This window comes from Aptenodytes patagonicus, chromosome 19 (assembly GCF_965638725.1).
Source record: "Aptenodytes patagonicus chromosome 19, bAptPat1.pri.cur, whole genome shotgun sequence".
In the NCBI taxonomy this organism is placed as follows: Eukaryota; Metazoa; Chordata; class Aves; order Sphenisciformes; family Spheniscidae; genus Aptenodytes; species Aptenodytes patagonicus.
Window position 1 is genome coordinate 2,711,060 of NC_134967.1, and position 16,561 is coordinate 2,727,620.

General features: G+C 59.5%; 1 protein-coding gene across 1 annotated transcript; it reads right to left on the reverse strand.

Moving 5' to 3' along the window:
* Window positions 1-11,749: 11,749 nt before the first annotated feature.
* CAMK2N1 (calcium/calmodulin dependent protein kinase II inhibitor 1) lies at window positions 11,750-13,441 on the reverse strand. The gene is made up of 2 exons (XM_076356166.1): window positions 13,267-13,441; window positions 11,750-12,467 (listed from the first exon to the last, which is right to left on the reverse strand). The coding sequence occupies exons 1-2, from the start codon at window positions 13,424-13,426 to the stop codon at window positions 12,397-12,399; spliced, it is 231 nt and encodes a 76-aa protein (XP_076212281.1). The 5' UTR covers window positions 13,427-13,441; the 3' UTR covers window positions 11,750-12,396.
* Window positions 13,442-16,561: the final 3,120 nt, after the last annotated feature.

Consider the following 16,561-nt stretch of genomic DNA (forward strand, 5'->3'; position numbering starts at 1 on the left):
TTCCCTTCCCAAATTCTCCGCCCTGCTCCAGCGCTGCCCGTCTTTGCTGCACCCTTGGCAAAGCCGCGTGGATGGAAAACGCTGCTTTCCCCATCATCTCGCCCCAGACCGAGCCACTGGGACCCACCACGTGCTAAAAAAGTGCCCGGCTGTGTCTGCCCGCTGTGCCGCAGCAACTCTGGTTTATTAGCCGGCCTTCGGTTGTCTAATTGGGCCGCTAATGAGAGCGGGGCTGGCTGCTAGGAGAGGCTGGGAACTGCCATCTTCTCTGGGGACGGAGTGGGTCTCCCCAGGAGTGGGGACGGGTCTCTGCAGCCGCAGCATCTCTGGAGGGTCCCCCTCAGCATCCCCCTTTGCATCCAAGGGGATTTTCACCCGGCTAAGTCACCGTCTTAAGCAAGGGTGCTCCGATGCTGTTGCCAGGGTGACCGCAAGTGCCTTATTAAGAGAAATTAGTTTGGATACAGTTGTCAGCCGTAGCTTAATAAATAAGCCCCTTTACGCTGTGTAAATAAATATTTGCACGCAGCATCCGCGCGGGGAGGGAGAGGTTTCCCAGCCCTGGGCGGCATCCCGCCGCGACTGCTGCCGAGGGGCGTTTTGGGGAGAGAACTGGCCAAGTTGAGGCAACCCTCAAAAAACTCACCTCAAAACTGCACCCCCAGGGCTGGCGGTGCGGGTCCCAGGGGGGTTATGGCGGATGGTGGGACCCTGCAGAGACCCCTCCGCGTCCCCCCTGCCCCGACACGTGTCCCGGCGGGGAGATTTTGCTGCCAAATATCCCTGCCTGCCAGGGCCACGGCTCCCCCTCCGCAGGGGCTCGTTAGCCGGCAACCGAAGGAGCCTTTCCTTGCTTTGAAGGGTTACGAAACCTGTGGGAGAGGGGGAGGACAGGAGAGCTTAAAAAAGAGCCATCATGTCCGCCCCCCCCCCCCCCCCACCGCAACCCAGCCGTCGCCTGCCGAAAAGGGCTGGCAACGTGCCGGCAGCCATTCCAACACAGATTGCGCCTCTGCCCCTGCCCGCCCGCCAACCCGCCGCCGCCGGGCGATGCCGCGGGGCGGAGAACTTTGCTGGAAAACGAGCTTTTTAACAGCGTTTGCCATGCTTTGTTTGTGTCGTGTCCCCCCCCTCTCCCCATTGCTGCCGAGGAGAGCAAGGGGCAGAGGCCGTGCTGCAGCCGTAGCCCCCCCACCCCACCCCGAGAGCATCCGCAAAGTGGTCCGGGGCTGCTCCGGATGCTTCTTGCTCCTGATCTCTCCAAATAGATGCAGCAGAGCATCTATCTGCTAGATAGATAGATAGATAGATAGATAGATAGATGCTATGCATCTATCTGCATCTATCTGCGATGTTTGGAAGGGGGTCAGCAGCCACCCCAACAAGCCCTCGCCCCCAAAACCCAGGCCAGGGAGCAGCGTGGGGTTGTCTTATACCAACTACAAAATCGTTTTGCTTTGGGGATGTTTTTCCCCGTGATTTTCCCCATCCCAGAGCCCAGGCACGTCGGCGGGGGATGCGGCCGGTTGGTGCCGTGGGCTTCATCGCTCCCGAAATAGAGCTCAGGGGCAGCTTTTGGGTGTCGGAGGCATCTGAGCGAAGTCATGTGGATGTTATGCAAGACTTGATGATAGGTTGTAAACAGCTATTAAAGTGATTGACAGGCCCAGGATGAAGTATCGAGGGGGGGAAGAAGGGGAAAGATGAGTAATAATGATGAAAATAATTAGCAAATCGAGACGTTCCATAAATTAGGGGAAAGCTTGGTGAGGACGGAGGAAGGTGCGGTGAAGAAACTGTGTTCGAGCGCTCCCCCGAGCAGGGGGACGGGTGGACGGGGAGGATGCTGGGGCCAATATCGAGCACGTAAAGTTTGGAAATGGGTTTTTTTCCAAGCCTCCGGGCGCCAGGAGGGCTTTGCCCCCTCAAAAACAGCTAAAAAGCAATTCCAGCTGAAATTTGGCAGATTTGGGTTCACCGAGCGCCGCCAGATTCCTTCACCCCCAAAACCCAGGGGCTGAGCAGCCCGACGAGAGCAGCCCTGAATTAATTAGGAGAAACAAGCAGATTACGGGGAAGACAGCTTCTATTTATATATAAATACTCCAGTAATCAGCAGCGAAGGGCAAGGGAAATCCAATAGAAATATGCGGCTGTTTAAGAAGCTTTTTGAGCAAAATGTCACACAATCGGTTGCATTTGCCTGGCTCTATCTCCAAGTCCCAGAAATTAAGGAAAAAAGGGAGTGACCCTGCGTGCAAGGAAGGAGCAAGAGATTTCCAGAGGCTTCTGCCCATCGGATAAGGGGAAATGAAGAGTCCTGGGAGCCCCTAAATGCAGACCCCATGGAGTGGATGCTGCTGCTGGAGCCCAGTGCCCACCAGCAGCTCCCTTTGACCCCAAACTCCCAAGCTTTGCACCCAAAATCAGCGAGCTCCGCGCCTTGCAACCCTGCTGAACGCACCGCAGGGGTAACGTAGATATACGTGTATATATATGTGGAACTTCATATATAAAAATACGCCTATAGCTTTGCTGTGTTCTCAGGGGCGCTCACGCCGATGCACGGCAGAAGCAAACTGCGGCTGCTGTCAGTGGGTGCTGACACGGCACAGAAATAGCTGCCGGCCGCCCCGTGTTTTCACACGCCGCCTTCGCCGCCTCCCGCAGCTCCGCTTTGCCCCAGCCCCGCTCCTCTTCGCAGGAAAACAGAGGATTTGGCGGGGTTTCGGTGGCCCCACACGTGCACTTTGCTAGGCATCACCTTAATAATGTGTATTAGTGGCAACCAGCCTGTCCGATGCTCACCTTGGGGCTGGGAGCTCTTTAAGCACCTGGGGTTTGGGGTCTTTTGGGTTGTTCCCCGCCCTCCCATGCTCCCACCCGGGACAGCTACACTGAGTTTTTGTAATTTATTTATCCTGAAGGCAATATAAGGCCTGAGGCTGAGGTTTGGGGGGTGTCAGAGGAGGGATGGGTGCATGCCTAGGGCTCTGGGGAGCCTGACCCTGCCAGCGAGCCACGGCTGTCCCTGTCCCAGGGCTCTGCTTTTGGGATGGCTGCAGCCCAGGTGGTGCCACTCCTGTGCCATTCCCCAGCCCACAGGAGACAGGAGGATGGAAATTTGTCCCTTTGTGCTGCAAGGAGCTGGCATCATCGCCCAAGGGTCACTGGTAAGTGTTTGTTTCAGCTCCGGGGATGCCTGTGGCTTTGCAGCGTTGATTTTGGGGCTTGCATTTAAATCAGGAGAATTGGCCCCCCCGGTGCAACGGCCTTTTCTGGTTTTCTCTTTCGTGCCACCTGCAAAGCCACCTTTGCCAGGGGAAGCGTGCACTGGGCTGGGATGCACACGTGAGCACACGTGAGCACGTGTCCTGCAAGCACTCGTCCCCTCTCTGCGCAGCCTCTCAGGAGGTCCCTTTAATTGTTAAAGTCATTAAATCTCCTGAACGCACAGATACTATATTGCAGATGTTCAGAAAGCTAAGCTAGAGGTCTGTGAGCTTCCCCTCCCTCCCTGCTCATTAAATTAGGGGCTTTCTCAGCTTTTGTTTGTTTGTTTGTTTGTTGTTTTTAACCCTTTCTGTGCACAAGGCGGGAAAGCAAGGGATGCAGGTAGCGCGGCGAGGTTACGTGGGTTTGGAAGGTGTCGGGGTAAAAACGTGCATCAGCCCCGACGCAGTGGGGCGCAGCCCCTGGAAAGTGTGATCACCCGGGCTGCGGGGTGTAAATCCCTTGGGAGAGGTGGTCTGGTTGGGGTTGCAGGTCACTGCAACCCTCTCTTGCCCTGCGCTTGTGCGAGCCGATGCCAAAGCACCACGACGGGTAGAAAACACCGTATTTTGGTGCATGAAGAGGGTGAGCCTCCCTGTGCAAAATTCCCGGGGGTTTTGGCCAAACACGTCCCTGGGTTGCTGATGTGACCCTGGTTTAAAGGCAGTGTACGTTCCCCCCGCGGTGAGGGCTGGGAGCCGAAGGCTGATGCTCGCCTGCTCGTGTGCTGCTCCGCAGAGGCTCCCCGGGAGCGGGTGATGCTGCGCCCAGCCTGCCCTGCAAAGGGCCCCCCCGTCGCACACCCCTCCCTGCTTGGTTAAAAGTCTTTAAAAAACAGTCTTCCCTTGAGAATCCCCCCAGTCCCGGGGCTGGAGGCAAGTGAGTGCTGGATGCTGTAGGGCTGGTGTGCATGCTGCTCGCTGGCTTTGGGGGTTTTGGCAGCCTTTCTCCTGGGCTCAAGCTGCGGTGGGTCGAATTCCTCCTTTTTCGGGTCTCCCCGGCAAGGTTGGTGAAGGGATAGGGTCGGTCACGCTGCAGGGGGTCACGCCACCGCATTTAGGGACAGCTCCGGCTGCGTGATGTCCCTGCTGCAAGACCCACGGGACTCCCCTGCAGGAGACGGGCTCAAGCCGCGGGACCCATCCCACAGCACAGCTTCGGGGCCGTAGTCCCTGCTCATTTTTCTTCTCTTCTTGGGGCTCTGCGCGCCGCTGCGGCTTATGCAAGCGCCGGGAGCCTTGTGTAACTGTGCCGCAGCCGGTGGGCACGGCCGCGGGGGCGGGCGGCTGCGGGGGCCCGCAGGCATCTGTACGCCCGGGAGCATCCGTGCGCCCGTCTGGGCTCTCCCTCCTGCCCACGCCTTCCCTGGGTGCATTTTTTTTCCAGCCTTCAGGGCTGTAGCACGAATGCTTTGGGGTCTTGTGGCTGTTTGCTTCTGGCTAGAGCCAGGAAAGGCTATAGCAGGGCTCTGGATTTCCCAGCCAGGCTGGGAATTAAACCGGGAAGGCTGATACGCCTGAAACGGGCTGATCAGGATCTGTGCTGAGCGGTGTTCGCGTGCGGGGGCGATGGGATGGGGGGCACCTCCCCAAACCCCCCGATGGGGCTGACCTGGGGGGGGGGGGGGGGGGGCGGCACTGGGTTGCAGCCTCAGCCTCCCCTCGCAGCCGCTCCCAGTGCACCGCGGTGCAAAGTTGCTGGTTGTTTGGTTTTTTTATTATTAAACCCCGTTGTTTTGCTGTGCTAGGTGTCCTTTTGAGCCCCCTGCTTCCCCGGCACCCGCGGCCAATTTGGGGCTGAGCCCGTTGCCATAGAAACCAGTTGAGGATGCTGAGGATGCTGCCGGGTCTCATCCTGCTCGCAGTGCGGGGCGACTCGCCTTCTGCCTTTCCTCAACCTGCGGCACGGGGACGGTGCGTTAACCTGGGCGACGAGGCTGGGGATTAACCCAGCCTGGAGAATCCCGGGAGGGTAAACCCCGGGGGTGGTTAAACCCAGCGCACGGCTTGGCTTTGCACCATGCTAGATCTTGCATGCCGCTTGACCTAGCACACAGCATTCGTTTGCTGTAAGGGTTTTCCCCCCCGTGTATTTGTCCAGATCAGGTGAAAATAACCCCAGGGCAGCTTTCTGAAGGCACCTCCTCCAAAATAAGCCCTGTCTCTGGCTGGTTTCCATCCTGCTGGGGTTGTTACAGGACGCTGTGGCTTGCGAAGGGCTGGGACCGGATTGCACCCGGCTGGGAGCTGAGCCTCGTCCCGGCTCCACCAGCACCCACCACCCCTCGCAATGCGGGTGTCCCGGGCATGGGGCTTCACCCCGTCGTCTCGGCTGGCCCTGGGCATGGTCTCTGCTCCGTATCTGCTTCCTCTGGCTGTGACCGAGGGGAATTAGTTGGTGCTTCAGGTTTAAAACGATGCTAAGCTGAGGAAATGCTGATTAATTAGAGCTAGTTGGCAAATCCTAAGTGCTTCCTTGCCGTGGCATCAGCGAGAACCTCCTCTGTGTGTGTGTGTCCCTCCAAAAATATACATTTTTTTAAAAGCCCCTTTAAACACTTCAAGGGTTCCCAGGCCTGGCTTTTGCAAGCTGCCGGTGTGTCCGGCCCCATCGTTGTGGCACCGTTGGGGATTTGGGGAGCCCCGGGGGGGGGGGGGGGGGCGCTAGGAGGGGATGCCACAGGCTGAGCCCTGCCGCGTGCCTCTGAGTCATGTCGTATTTGTTTGTATTTGTGCGGGTTTGGAGCAAAAATGGGAAACAGGGAGCTTGGGGGAAGGGGGGGCAAACACAGCCTGCGCCGGCTGCCCGTGCCTGCCGGGCTGACTCAGAGCTGGATCAGCCCCGTCCCCGCACCCAGCGCCGTGACTCACCGCTGGGTATTTTGGGGTGTTAAATCACATGGCCTGTTTGGGGGTTTATTTTTGCGGTTTGGTTATTTTGCTTTATTTTCTTTCGTCCCCCACCCTGGGAAGGGGCTGATGCTCCAAGCCGTGCACACGAAGCTCCGGGGACCCCGGGAGATGCTCCCGGCAGCTGCTTTGCTCCCCTTTTTCCATGTTTGCTCGTCAACAGCGACTCCATGGGAAGGGACGAGCGGGGTGGGAGGATGCCTAAAAGCCACCGGGAGGACCGAGGTCTTCAAAGCAAAGGGCTCGTATGGGTGTCACACATGCACCCCTGCAAAAATAATATATATTAATAATTGCAATGCCATAGCGTGGAGGGGAGCCCTAATTCCTCCGGTTTCCTTTGTATCCCCCGCGCCGCATCACTGGCCGGAGGCCGGGTGATCGGTATTGCAGGCACATCCCGCCAAAACCCAGGGGAGAAACCGTCGCGGAAAATCTCCGTCAGGAAACCTTCTGCTGAGGCCAACGAGGCTGGGGACTGGGGCAGCCCGGAGAAAGCAGCGGCGATCCTCGCCTGCCCGCTGAGGGTGTGAAAACGCTCTTGGGTTGCACGAATGTGAGGCTGTGCAGGCATCCCCACCCCCCCAAAAAAAAAAAATCCCCCCCAAACCTTGAATATTTAACTGGGAAAACATTGGCAGGTTCCAGACACTGGTGCTCTGCTCAGGTTTGGATTTTATTCGAGCGTCTGCTGCTGCATTTAGCTCTGAGTGAAACTTTTCTCATTTTTTGGTGAGGTGTCTCCCACTTGTTATTGTAATGCAACAGTTTGACACCTTGAGCAATGTATAAATTAAGATGTCTGATGTTTCGCTTAGTCCTCATTAGCGGGAGCAGCTGTTTATAATATCCTAGAAATTTTAACTCCAGGCAAAAAAAAAAATAAGAAGCCTGAGGAGGCAGGCAGCTCTGCTTTCAGGCTCCCCGAGACAGGCAGCAGAAGGGATTTGGGGTTGGTTTTTTTGTTGGTTTTTTTTCCGCAGGATGCTCCCAAGGTGGGCAATGCCGCGTCCTGGGAGTGGCTGCTTGACCCCTCCAAAAAAATTCCTGGTGAGCCCAGCTCCTCCGAGCTCTGGCCCGGGAGGGAAGCCGCGTGTGGGGCAGCGTTTCCCCCTCCTCCGGAGGTGTTTAGCTCAGGGGGGATGCCCAAAAATCCTGCTGGTGCTCACCGTGGGCCTGGGCAGCTGAGGGGCTTGACCAGATTTGGGGTGAGAAAAGAGCTTTCCCCATCGCCCGTGGGGTCCCCGGGACAGGGATGCCCTGGGGATACCGATGGAGCTTGGGGATGAGCCCTTCTCTGCCCTCAATTTTGCCGCCTCTGTGCATTATATTATTTTCCCCCAGTTTTAGCATTTTGGGTGCTAATGCTGTGTCCAAAATGTCCCAGGCGAATAAATCAGGCGGGATCACAGAGCCTCAGTGGCCTCTAGTGGCTGTGGGACAAAGAGCCCAGGGATGGGGGACCCGCATCCCCCCAAAATCCCCCAAACAAGCAACGGTTCGGGTCCACGCCGCGAGAAGCCCTTCTCCCAGGGCGCAACCCAAAGGCATAGGGAAATTAAGCGAGAAAAAAAAAGCCCCGAGGCCACGTCTGATGGGAGAGCACCCGGCGGGAGGGTGCTGCACCCTACACCCCCCTCGGCCAGCCCCACTGCCTGCGGGTCCATCGCCCGGCAGGGGCGGGCAAGGAGATCTCTGGATTTTGCCTCATTCCTGTGTTAAAAAAAGGGGGGGGGGGGGGGGGAGGAAATGGAATTTTTCTGCAGGGTGAAATTTCCTTCGTGTTTTCATCCATTTTCCATTTTGCTAAAGTCTATTTTGTGTTGGTAACGCCGCAGTACAAAACGTGAACCACACGCGGTTGAAAACACTAGCGGTCTCGAGCGAATGGATCAAAAGAGGGGTTTGATACCGTTAAAATGACCGGTTTTCGTATCTTCCCCACCAAAAGGTCACTAAACCTGCCCCCAGTTCTGAGTAATTGTGATTTTTTTTTTTTTTTTTTCCCCCAACAAGAGGAAAGACTGACCCCATTTTCTTCCCCAAAACTGTGGCGTTTGGGGGCAGGGTGGAGCGTGCCCGCCCTGGACGTGCTGCTCTGCAGCCCCCTGTCCCAGGCTGTCCCTCCTCGCTCCCCCATGATGAATAAATCGCCTTGCAAGGGAGCGCTGGCCTAGTTTAACGTGCCCTAGTTTTGGTGGAAAGAAAAAAAAAAAAAAAAAAAAGAATATTTATTTTGGGCGGTTGCTACATGGGCATCCTTTCGGGGGGAAGCGCTTTTGGGGGGGCAGGGGGTTCGCCCGCTTCCCCGTGCTCTGCTTCGCCCTGGCTGCAACCCACTGCCCTCGATTTTGGGGGTGTTTTTCCGTGGGTTATCGCCAACGGCTCCGGTGATGTGGGAAATGAGCGGCGGGGGCACTGCTGCAGCCCCCAAATGGGCATCCATTGCACCGAGCCCCCCAGGGCTGGTATCATTCCCCGGGGGGGCTTACGCGAGGCAAAGGGCCGACGCTGCAATTGCTGCGGGGATTTAAAGCCTGCAGAAAATGAGCGGCTTTAGAGATGGATAAAAATACCCCCACCCGGCTCTGGGGCGTAAGGGGCCGCGGCTGGCTCTGCTGGGGGAGCGAGTGTTTTAGCACCTTCCCCCCCCAGTGCCGAAATCCCCAGGGAAATGGGATTAAAGCACGGGAGCGGGATTTTGCGAGCGCTCTGGGTGCCGCCGGGACCTTTGCGCCCCTCTCGTCCCTCCGGCACCCCGCTTCTTTCCAAGGTGCCAAGTTTCCTTCGGTAAATAAACCTGCAAATGGCTCTTTTATTTATTTCCCCCCCCCCCCCCCCCTCCTTTTTTCCCACCGCTGCCAAAACAAGCAGCCCATATGGGCCGGGGTTGGGTGGGGGTTGGTTTGGGGTTTTTTTTGCAGTTTCCATGGGGATTTGGCGCTGGAGCTGCTGGGTGCCGGGTCCCCGGGGCGGGGGGGAATGGGGGGGGGGGGGGGTGTTCCTCCGGTCCCCGTAACCGGAGCCCAGAGGTGCCACCAGGCTCCCTGCCCGGCCCCGGCACCTCCCGGCCAAGGTCACCGGGGAGACTGTAGGCAGCCGGCCGCCTGCGTCGGGCCATCTGTTAAATAATGTATGCAATAAACTCCCGCCCCGTGGCCAGCTTAATCCTTAAATCCTCCTTCAGAATATCATCTCCCGGCGACGCATAGCCGGGGGAACCCTGGCTCGGCCTCTTGGGCACATCTTTGCCCACCATCCATCCCGCAACCCTCTCTCCTTGCCCCTCCACCCCGGCATCCTCCCCGTAAGCGAGCTCGCCGGCGCACCGGGCTCTCCTGCTCCATTATTTATGTGCTGTGCATGAAAGATGCATATAAAAGAGCGGTTTGTAATTTAGCAGAATCTCCTCTTCTTTCAGCTCCCTTCCCTCTCGGGCTTCAGGCTTTCTCCGGTTCATCCCCGGTTTCTCCCGGGTGTCGAGGGTTTTTTTTTTTTGGGGGGGCTCCTGGGGCCATGCACGGACCCCATCCCCGGTGCATCTGGGTTTCGGGAGATTTGGGTGCTCAGGGTGTTCTTTTGAGGCATGGGAGAAAGCGGGCAGTTGGGTCTGGCAGACCCATAGGTCAGGTTTTCGTGCAAAACAGGGGCTTTTTGGTAAACCTAATTAACCAGGGGGCCGGTGGTCGCATCCAGCCCGTGGTTATGTGTCTTACGAGCCACCCAGCGCCGCCCCCTCTGCAGACGCGGGATGCTCTGCTCCTCCGTGGGCTGCGTCTGCTCTCCCCAAAGCCGTGGGCTTGCACCCAGACGCTGGTCGGGGCAAAACCCATTAGACTTGGGGGGGGGGGGGGGGAAGCCTCCCGCGGGCCCATCTCGCGCTTTGCGGGTGCATCGGGTCACCCAGAATAGAAAATCCTGGGGCCGAAGGGTTGGTGGTGTCCCCTGGGTCCGACCCAGGCGGCTGTGACCTCGGAGCTGAACCCGCTGGGGAAAAAAAAAATTAAAATAATTGGGGCTTTTTCAAGGTACCGCTTTAGCAAATCTCCCCGTCCCATCCTGGAGCTGTGAGAGCCTGCGTGGGTTAAAAACGGGGAAATGAGGAGCAAAGGTGGTGGGGAGGGGAGCGCTGCACAGACTCTGGCAGCCTCGGCACCCCGAAAATGGGGGTTGTTTGGGCCCAGCGCCCCGTCCCACCCCAAAGAATCAACCTGCCCCCGCTCCCCCCCCCTCCCAGGCCACCGCTGTGCAAAGCAGCGCCAGCCCTGCTCGGCGACATGCTGCTTTTATCGCAATATATTACTGCCTTTGCGATAAAACCCCGTCCCGGGGACCCGTTTCCCCCGGCGTGATTATTTTCTTCCCCCGGCACAAAGGTTTCCTCCTGCCCTCGGTCGCGCAGGCGAGAGCGATAACGGCTCTTATTAACGCCGCCCCCGCTCCCGGGCAATGATTAACGACAGCGGTCGCGGGGAAATCGGCCGGGATTTGGGTTTTGGTGGGGAGGGAGGCGACGCTGGGATGAAAAATCCCCATTTTCCACAGGCTTTCCCAGCAGCGGAGGGGGACGGATGCCTTTTTGGGTCCCCCGTCCCCAGCAGCCGCTTTTCGGGATCTCGCCTCGAATTTTTCCCATGAAATTTGTGCCCTGGAGGCGTTTTCCCATCAAACAAAACAAAAAAATCCCGTAAATAAATATTAATTATAATTAATTCTTCAGGGCGCAGCACGACCCCGGTCGCGGGGGGGTCCGTGCCAGAGAGCGGCGAGGTTTCCCTTGCTTATTTTTGGCATTATTTAGGCGGTCGGGGAGGGACGCTCACGGCGCTGGGCCCCGGCGGCACGCGGGAAAGCACGGCAGATCCGCATTTATTTATTTTTTTTTTTCCATTTTGTTTCATTTGCCTTTTTATTCGGACACTGCAGAAATAGCCCTGTGTAGAGGATAAAAGTGCAACATACACAATATTTAAGAAAAGGAGGAAAGAAAACCTGCCTTGAGGTCTGTCAGAGTCGCAAACAGAAACGAGAAACCAAGCCCTCACGCAAGAGGTGCTTTTTTTTTTTTTTTCTTCCCCTTTTTTTCTTTATGCACGTCATGCAAAATAGTTAAAAAGAAAGATTAGAAAAGAGAAGTCAAAGAAAACCCCACGAGAGATCGACCGAGCCCTAGAAAGAGCAGAAAGCCCCGAGCGCTGCTCGACTCGGGGAGGGAATCGCTGCCCTCCGGCATCTCCAAGTGTTTGGCACTCTTGTGATTACATTAGATATTTTTTTTTTTATATATATATTTTTTTTTAATACAGTCTATTAAAGAGAGGGAACTGCCACAACATAAGAAAAAAAAAAACAACCCCAGAAAAACAAGATCACCCACACTACAGACTGCATGGTAGTTAGAAAAGCCGAGCGTCCCCCCCACCCCCCCGTACATATAAAATCTGTCCCTTTGCTCACAGCAACCAAGAAGTACAAGCTTTAAAAAATAAACCAGCAATTCTTCCTCTAGGCTCTTCCTTTATAAAAGTTTTGTTTTTCCCCTCGAGAACCTTAAAATGTGACTAAAATGAAATATATATATATATATTTTATATCATTTTCCAACATCCAAAGACATCAACATAAAAAAAAAACATAAGGAAGGGGATAGCGTGGTACATCCAAGTGCACGGATTCATTTTTGCAAGATTAAATAATGTAAACAAGGTGCCCGCTGGGAACAACCCTGGCTGGGGGGAGACCCCATGGGCTGCCCCCCCCCGCCTTTCGCTGCCCCCTTTCCTCTTACCCCCCCCGATCTAGCGTAGCGCAAGGTTCATCGGACCGAGAAAAGAAATCACGAGTAATTCAGAGCCGCGGCACGACACCTCCATTCATCCCTCGCGTCGGCGGGTTGGGGCAGGGGTTTTGGAGCGGGTGGTTATTTTTCCAATTATTTATTCCCCCCCCCCCCCCCCCCCATTTATTTATTATTTTTTTATTTGTCGTTGGGCTTTGTCTCGCTCGCCGCCTTCCCCTCCGCGCGTCTCCTGGAGGGCAGGACGTGCTGCCGTGCGGTGGGGATTGCAGGCTGGCGAGGACGGCTCTCCAAGTGCTTGCTCGGCGCGGTCACTGCGGTGTGGTGGGGCTTTTATTTTTTGCCGATAACCTGTGCTGTTGTAAACCGCCCCCCTCCCGGCCTCCCCGGCTTCAGCCGAGCGTCCCCGGGGAGGCTTTAAACACCGGGAGGGGCCTTTTCGGAGAGGTTTTGCAGCACGTCATCAATTCTATCATCTTCAATAACCACTGGAAAGCGGAAAAAAAACACAACCGTGATGAATACGCTGTCGCCGTGCTCCCCTCGCCCAAGGTCATCCCGGGGTGGCGGGCACCCTGGGGTGGGTTTGGGGGGTGGTCCCACAGCCCTGGTGCAGCTGGCGGCAAAGCCGGCACGGTGCTCCGAGCCTTCCACCCGCCACGGTGCCCTAGAGAGGAACTGGTACCTGGTGCACGATGCCCGACACCCCACGGGGTACCCGGCGCGCCGTGCCCTGTCCCTGGGGAGGGTACCCTGCACCCCGGCACGGTGCCTGGGGCACGGCGCCTTCTCCCCAAGGAAGGTCCCTTCTCCTCTACACCCTGGGGACGGTCCCCAGGGCACGACGCCATGTCCCCAGGGAAGGTACCTGCTGCCCTGCAGAGCGGGGAAGGTGCCCGGAGCGCCATGCCCTGTCCCTGGGGAAGGTCCCTCCCGCCCTCCACCCCGGCAAAGCGCCCGGGGCGCGGTGCCCCCTCCCCAAGGAAGGTGCCCGCAGCCCAACACCCCGGGGAAGGTCCCTGGGACACGATGCCCGCCACCCCGCAGGGTACCCGCTGCGCCATGCCCCGTCCCCGGGGACGCTCCCGGCTTCCCGGCGCCCTGCGTCCCGGGAAGGCTCCCGCTGCCCCATCCCCGGGGAAGGTCCGCGATGCCCGGACACCCCGCGGGGTACCCGGTGCGCCCCGCCCCGTCCCCGGGGACGCCCCCCGCCTGCCGCTGCCCCGCATCCCGGGAAGGCTCCCGGTGCCCGCCGCCCCCCCACCCCCCGTCCCCGCCGGCACCCACCTCTCTTGCTGCGGCCGATCTGGCCCAGCTTGGGCGGCCGCTTGCCCTGCCCGCCGGCGAGGAGGCCGTCGGGGCCGCGGAGGCGGACGGGGAAGGGCAGCTGCCCCACGGCCGCGTCCCCCGCCAGCTGCCCCTCGCCGTAGGGCGGCCCCTCCGACATGGGGGCGGCGGGGGGGGGCCCGCCGCCGCCGCCGCCCCCCGACAGCCTCCCGGGGCGCGGGGCCCGCGGGCCCGGGGCAGCGGCGCAGCGGGGCGCGGGGCGGCCGCCCCGTCACATCCCGGCCCGGCCCGGCGCTGCTGGCGGCTCCGCGGCTGCGGCGGCGGCTCCGGCGGCGGCGGCGATAGAGGAGCGGGGGGCGGGACCGGGCGGGACGGGGCGGGCGCGGCACGGCCCCCGGCAGCGGCACCGCCCCCGGCGGGCTGCCCCACGCACCCCGGGGATCCCCGGGGCTGCCCCACCGGCCCGCCCCGCGGCATCGCTGGGGAGCCCGGAGCTGCCCCGCAGCCGCCTCTGGGGAGCCCGGAGCTGCCCCGCAGCATTCCCCGGGGAGCCCGGAGCTCCACCGGAGCTGCCCCGCGGCATCCTCGGGGAGCCCGGAGCTGCCGAACAGGCCCCCCCCGGGGAGCTTGGAGCTGCCGCGCACCGTCCCCAGGGTGCCCCAAGCTGCCCCGCAGCATCCCTGGGGGGCCCAGAGCTGCCCTACAGCAACCCCCGGCGAGCCTAGGCTGCCCCACAGCACTTCTGGGGAGCCCGGAGCTGCCCCAGAGCATCCCCAAGGAGCCCGGAGCTGCCCCGCAGCATCCCCGGGATGCTGCGCAATATCCCTGGGGACCCCGGAGCTGCCGAACAGCCACCCCTGTAGAGCCTGGAGCTGCCCCACAGCATCCCTGGGGAGCCTAGGCTGCCCCACAGCCACATCTGGGGAGCTCAGAGCTGCTCCGCAGCATCCCTGGGAAGCCTAGGCTGCCCCACAGCCACATCTGGGGAGCTCAGAGCGGCTCTGCAGCATCCCTGGGGAGCCCTGATCTGCCCCACGGCATCCCTGGGGAGCCTGGAGCTGCCCCACAGCACCCCCGGGGAGCCCGGAGCTGCCCCACGGCAGCCCTGGGGAGCCCAGCGCCTCTCCCCAGGGAGCGCGGGCTCAGCCCCACATCTGCCCTGCAGAGCCCAGCAGAAATGAGCCATCGCGGGGCCTCTGGTGCTTTGTGGGGGGGCCGCAAGGCAGGGAGTCGGTCTGGGCGCACTTGGCTGTCGGTCCCCAGGACGTGTCCCTGCACAAGCCTTTCCCGGGGGGCTGCTTTTTTGCCAGCTTTCCACAGGGTTTTCCCCGCGGTGTTGCCGCAGCAGCGCGGGTCATCGGGGTTATTGCCCGGCAAAGCGAGCCAGCCTGGCCAAGGGGCGATGGGAAGGCTGGGGCTATCCTTTTGGGGAAGACCACAGCTATGTGGGAGGGGGGTTTCAGGCATCCCCGGTGCATCCCCTGCAAAGCGGAGCCGGGGGGGTGGGGGGGGGAACGGTGGGGACAGCAGCAAAAAACCCATTTGCGCAAGGTGGGGTTACAACATCTCCGCCCGCGGATTTCTCTGGAAGCGGGAGCCTGGCTCGTTCTGGGGCCGAGCGGGATGGGGACAGGGGAAGGACAGGGCGCCCTGCGACGCCGGGGCATGCTGCTCCCATCTCCAAACCCCTCGTTTGCTGAAATCCTCAGCTCCCGCGCACCCCCGCACACCCCCGAGCTGTCAGCGCCTTACATAAGGTTGCGTCTATGCCCGAGATATCATGGGGGAAAGCTTGGAAACAGGAGGCGAAAGGTAACGGGGAAAGCACAGCCCCCCCAGAAGTGTATTTTTAGGCTTCACGTGATGGCTCTGTTCCCTGGGGAAAACGCCGAGGCTCGAGGCACCCATCTGCCTGGGGGGTGTGTGTGTGTGTGACATCCCCGCTGTCCCCAGCAAGGGGACAAGGCTTTTTGGGGTGGTCGGTCCCCAGGAAACCACAACCAGGGAGGGAAAGGCAAAGCCTTGATACGGTACGGGGCGTGACGGGCAGTAACGGCCAAAAAAGGAAAAAAAAAAAAAAAAAGCCTCTAAATATGATTTTTCCAGCAGAAAATTGCTTTTAAGAAAAGGAGTCGGGGTCTCAGCCGGTCCAGATCTTAAATCCACGCTCTTGGGAAGCGGTTGGTGCATGATTTGACGGAGCCGATCCCTCGGGAAAGGTCTCGGGGGTTTCTTGTTTGGTTTGTTGGTTTTTTTTTTTCCACGCTGCACTTTGAGCCGCTGATAAAAGGAGATTTTTTTTTTTATTATTATTATTTTATTTTATTTTTAAATGTTCTGGCGGCGGCAGCAGCAGAAGGGCGCGAAGGGGCAAGGCGGGGCGACAACCGCGGGGAGAGGAGGGCCACCTCTGCCGGGGAGCTGGAGTCTGGCTTTTCCCGCTGGGATGCTGGCTTTTCCCGCTGGCAGGCAGCGCGCAGGCACGCAGCCTCGCTGCGGCGGGCGGCCACCGCCATCTACAGCTGGCGGGCAGGCTGGATGCGGCCCTTCCCGGCGCTGGGGCTGCCCAAGGCCCCGCTCCTCGGGCCGGCGGGGGAATTAAGCGGGTGGTTTTGTGCCATGCAGCCAGAGAGGCCTTTGGACGCTGCCCGGCCGGTCTAGTTAACGCTTAACAAGGGAAAAAACCAACCCATTTCCTTGTTAAATTCGCCGTTTTTCTTGGCAGCCGATGGCAAACTGTTTCCTTTTAACAGCGCCCCGGGGCATGGGGACCCCCCCGAGGGAGGGGGACGCCAGCGGCTCTGCCTGCCCGCGGGCATGGGACGGAGCGCGGGGGTCTCGCCCCAAATCCCGGGGGCTGCTTCAGTCCCGGGGTTTTGGGTCGTTCCTACTCCAGGCTCCCGAACCAGGGGCTCCCCCGCCCCGCCCCCGTGTTTCTCTAATTGAAACCTCGGCGCCCTCCACAGCGAACGTTAATTGAAGCGTGGCTTGGGGTTCGTTAACCCCCTCGGGTGCAGCTCCCGTACGTGATCGATGGCGAAACGGGGGAGTCGGGGAAGGGGATTTTCCTTTTCTGGGTGAAAGCTTGGGGTTTTGGTACCGCCTGCGTTACAGACAAGGGGACAGCGGCGTCCGTCGTGACTGACGTCGGATTCAGTGCGGAGGGACAGGATCCCACCCCCCTCACCCCAACCTCCATCACCCCTCGAGACGGGGATTTACGTTCCTCCGGTGTCTATCAGCGCAGCGCGTACACCCCAGGGAGCGCAGAGGGGCAGCAGGCCCCGTCGCCCCC

What these genes read in the sequence shown, in the direction of transcription:
- CAMK2N1 (XM_076356166.1), bottom strand. Translation starts at nt 13,426, where the DNA reads ATGTCGGAGGGGCCGCCCTACGGCGAGGGGCAGCTGGCGGGGGACGCG. An exon ending in GATCGGCCGCAGCAAGAGAG is followed by an intron (nt 12,468 to 13,266) that starts GTGGGTGCCGGC and finishes TCCGCTTTCCAG; the next exon opens with TGGTTATTGAAGATGATAGA.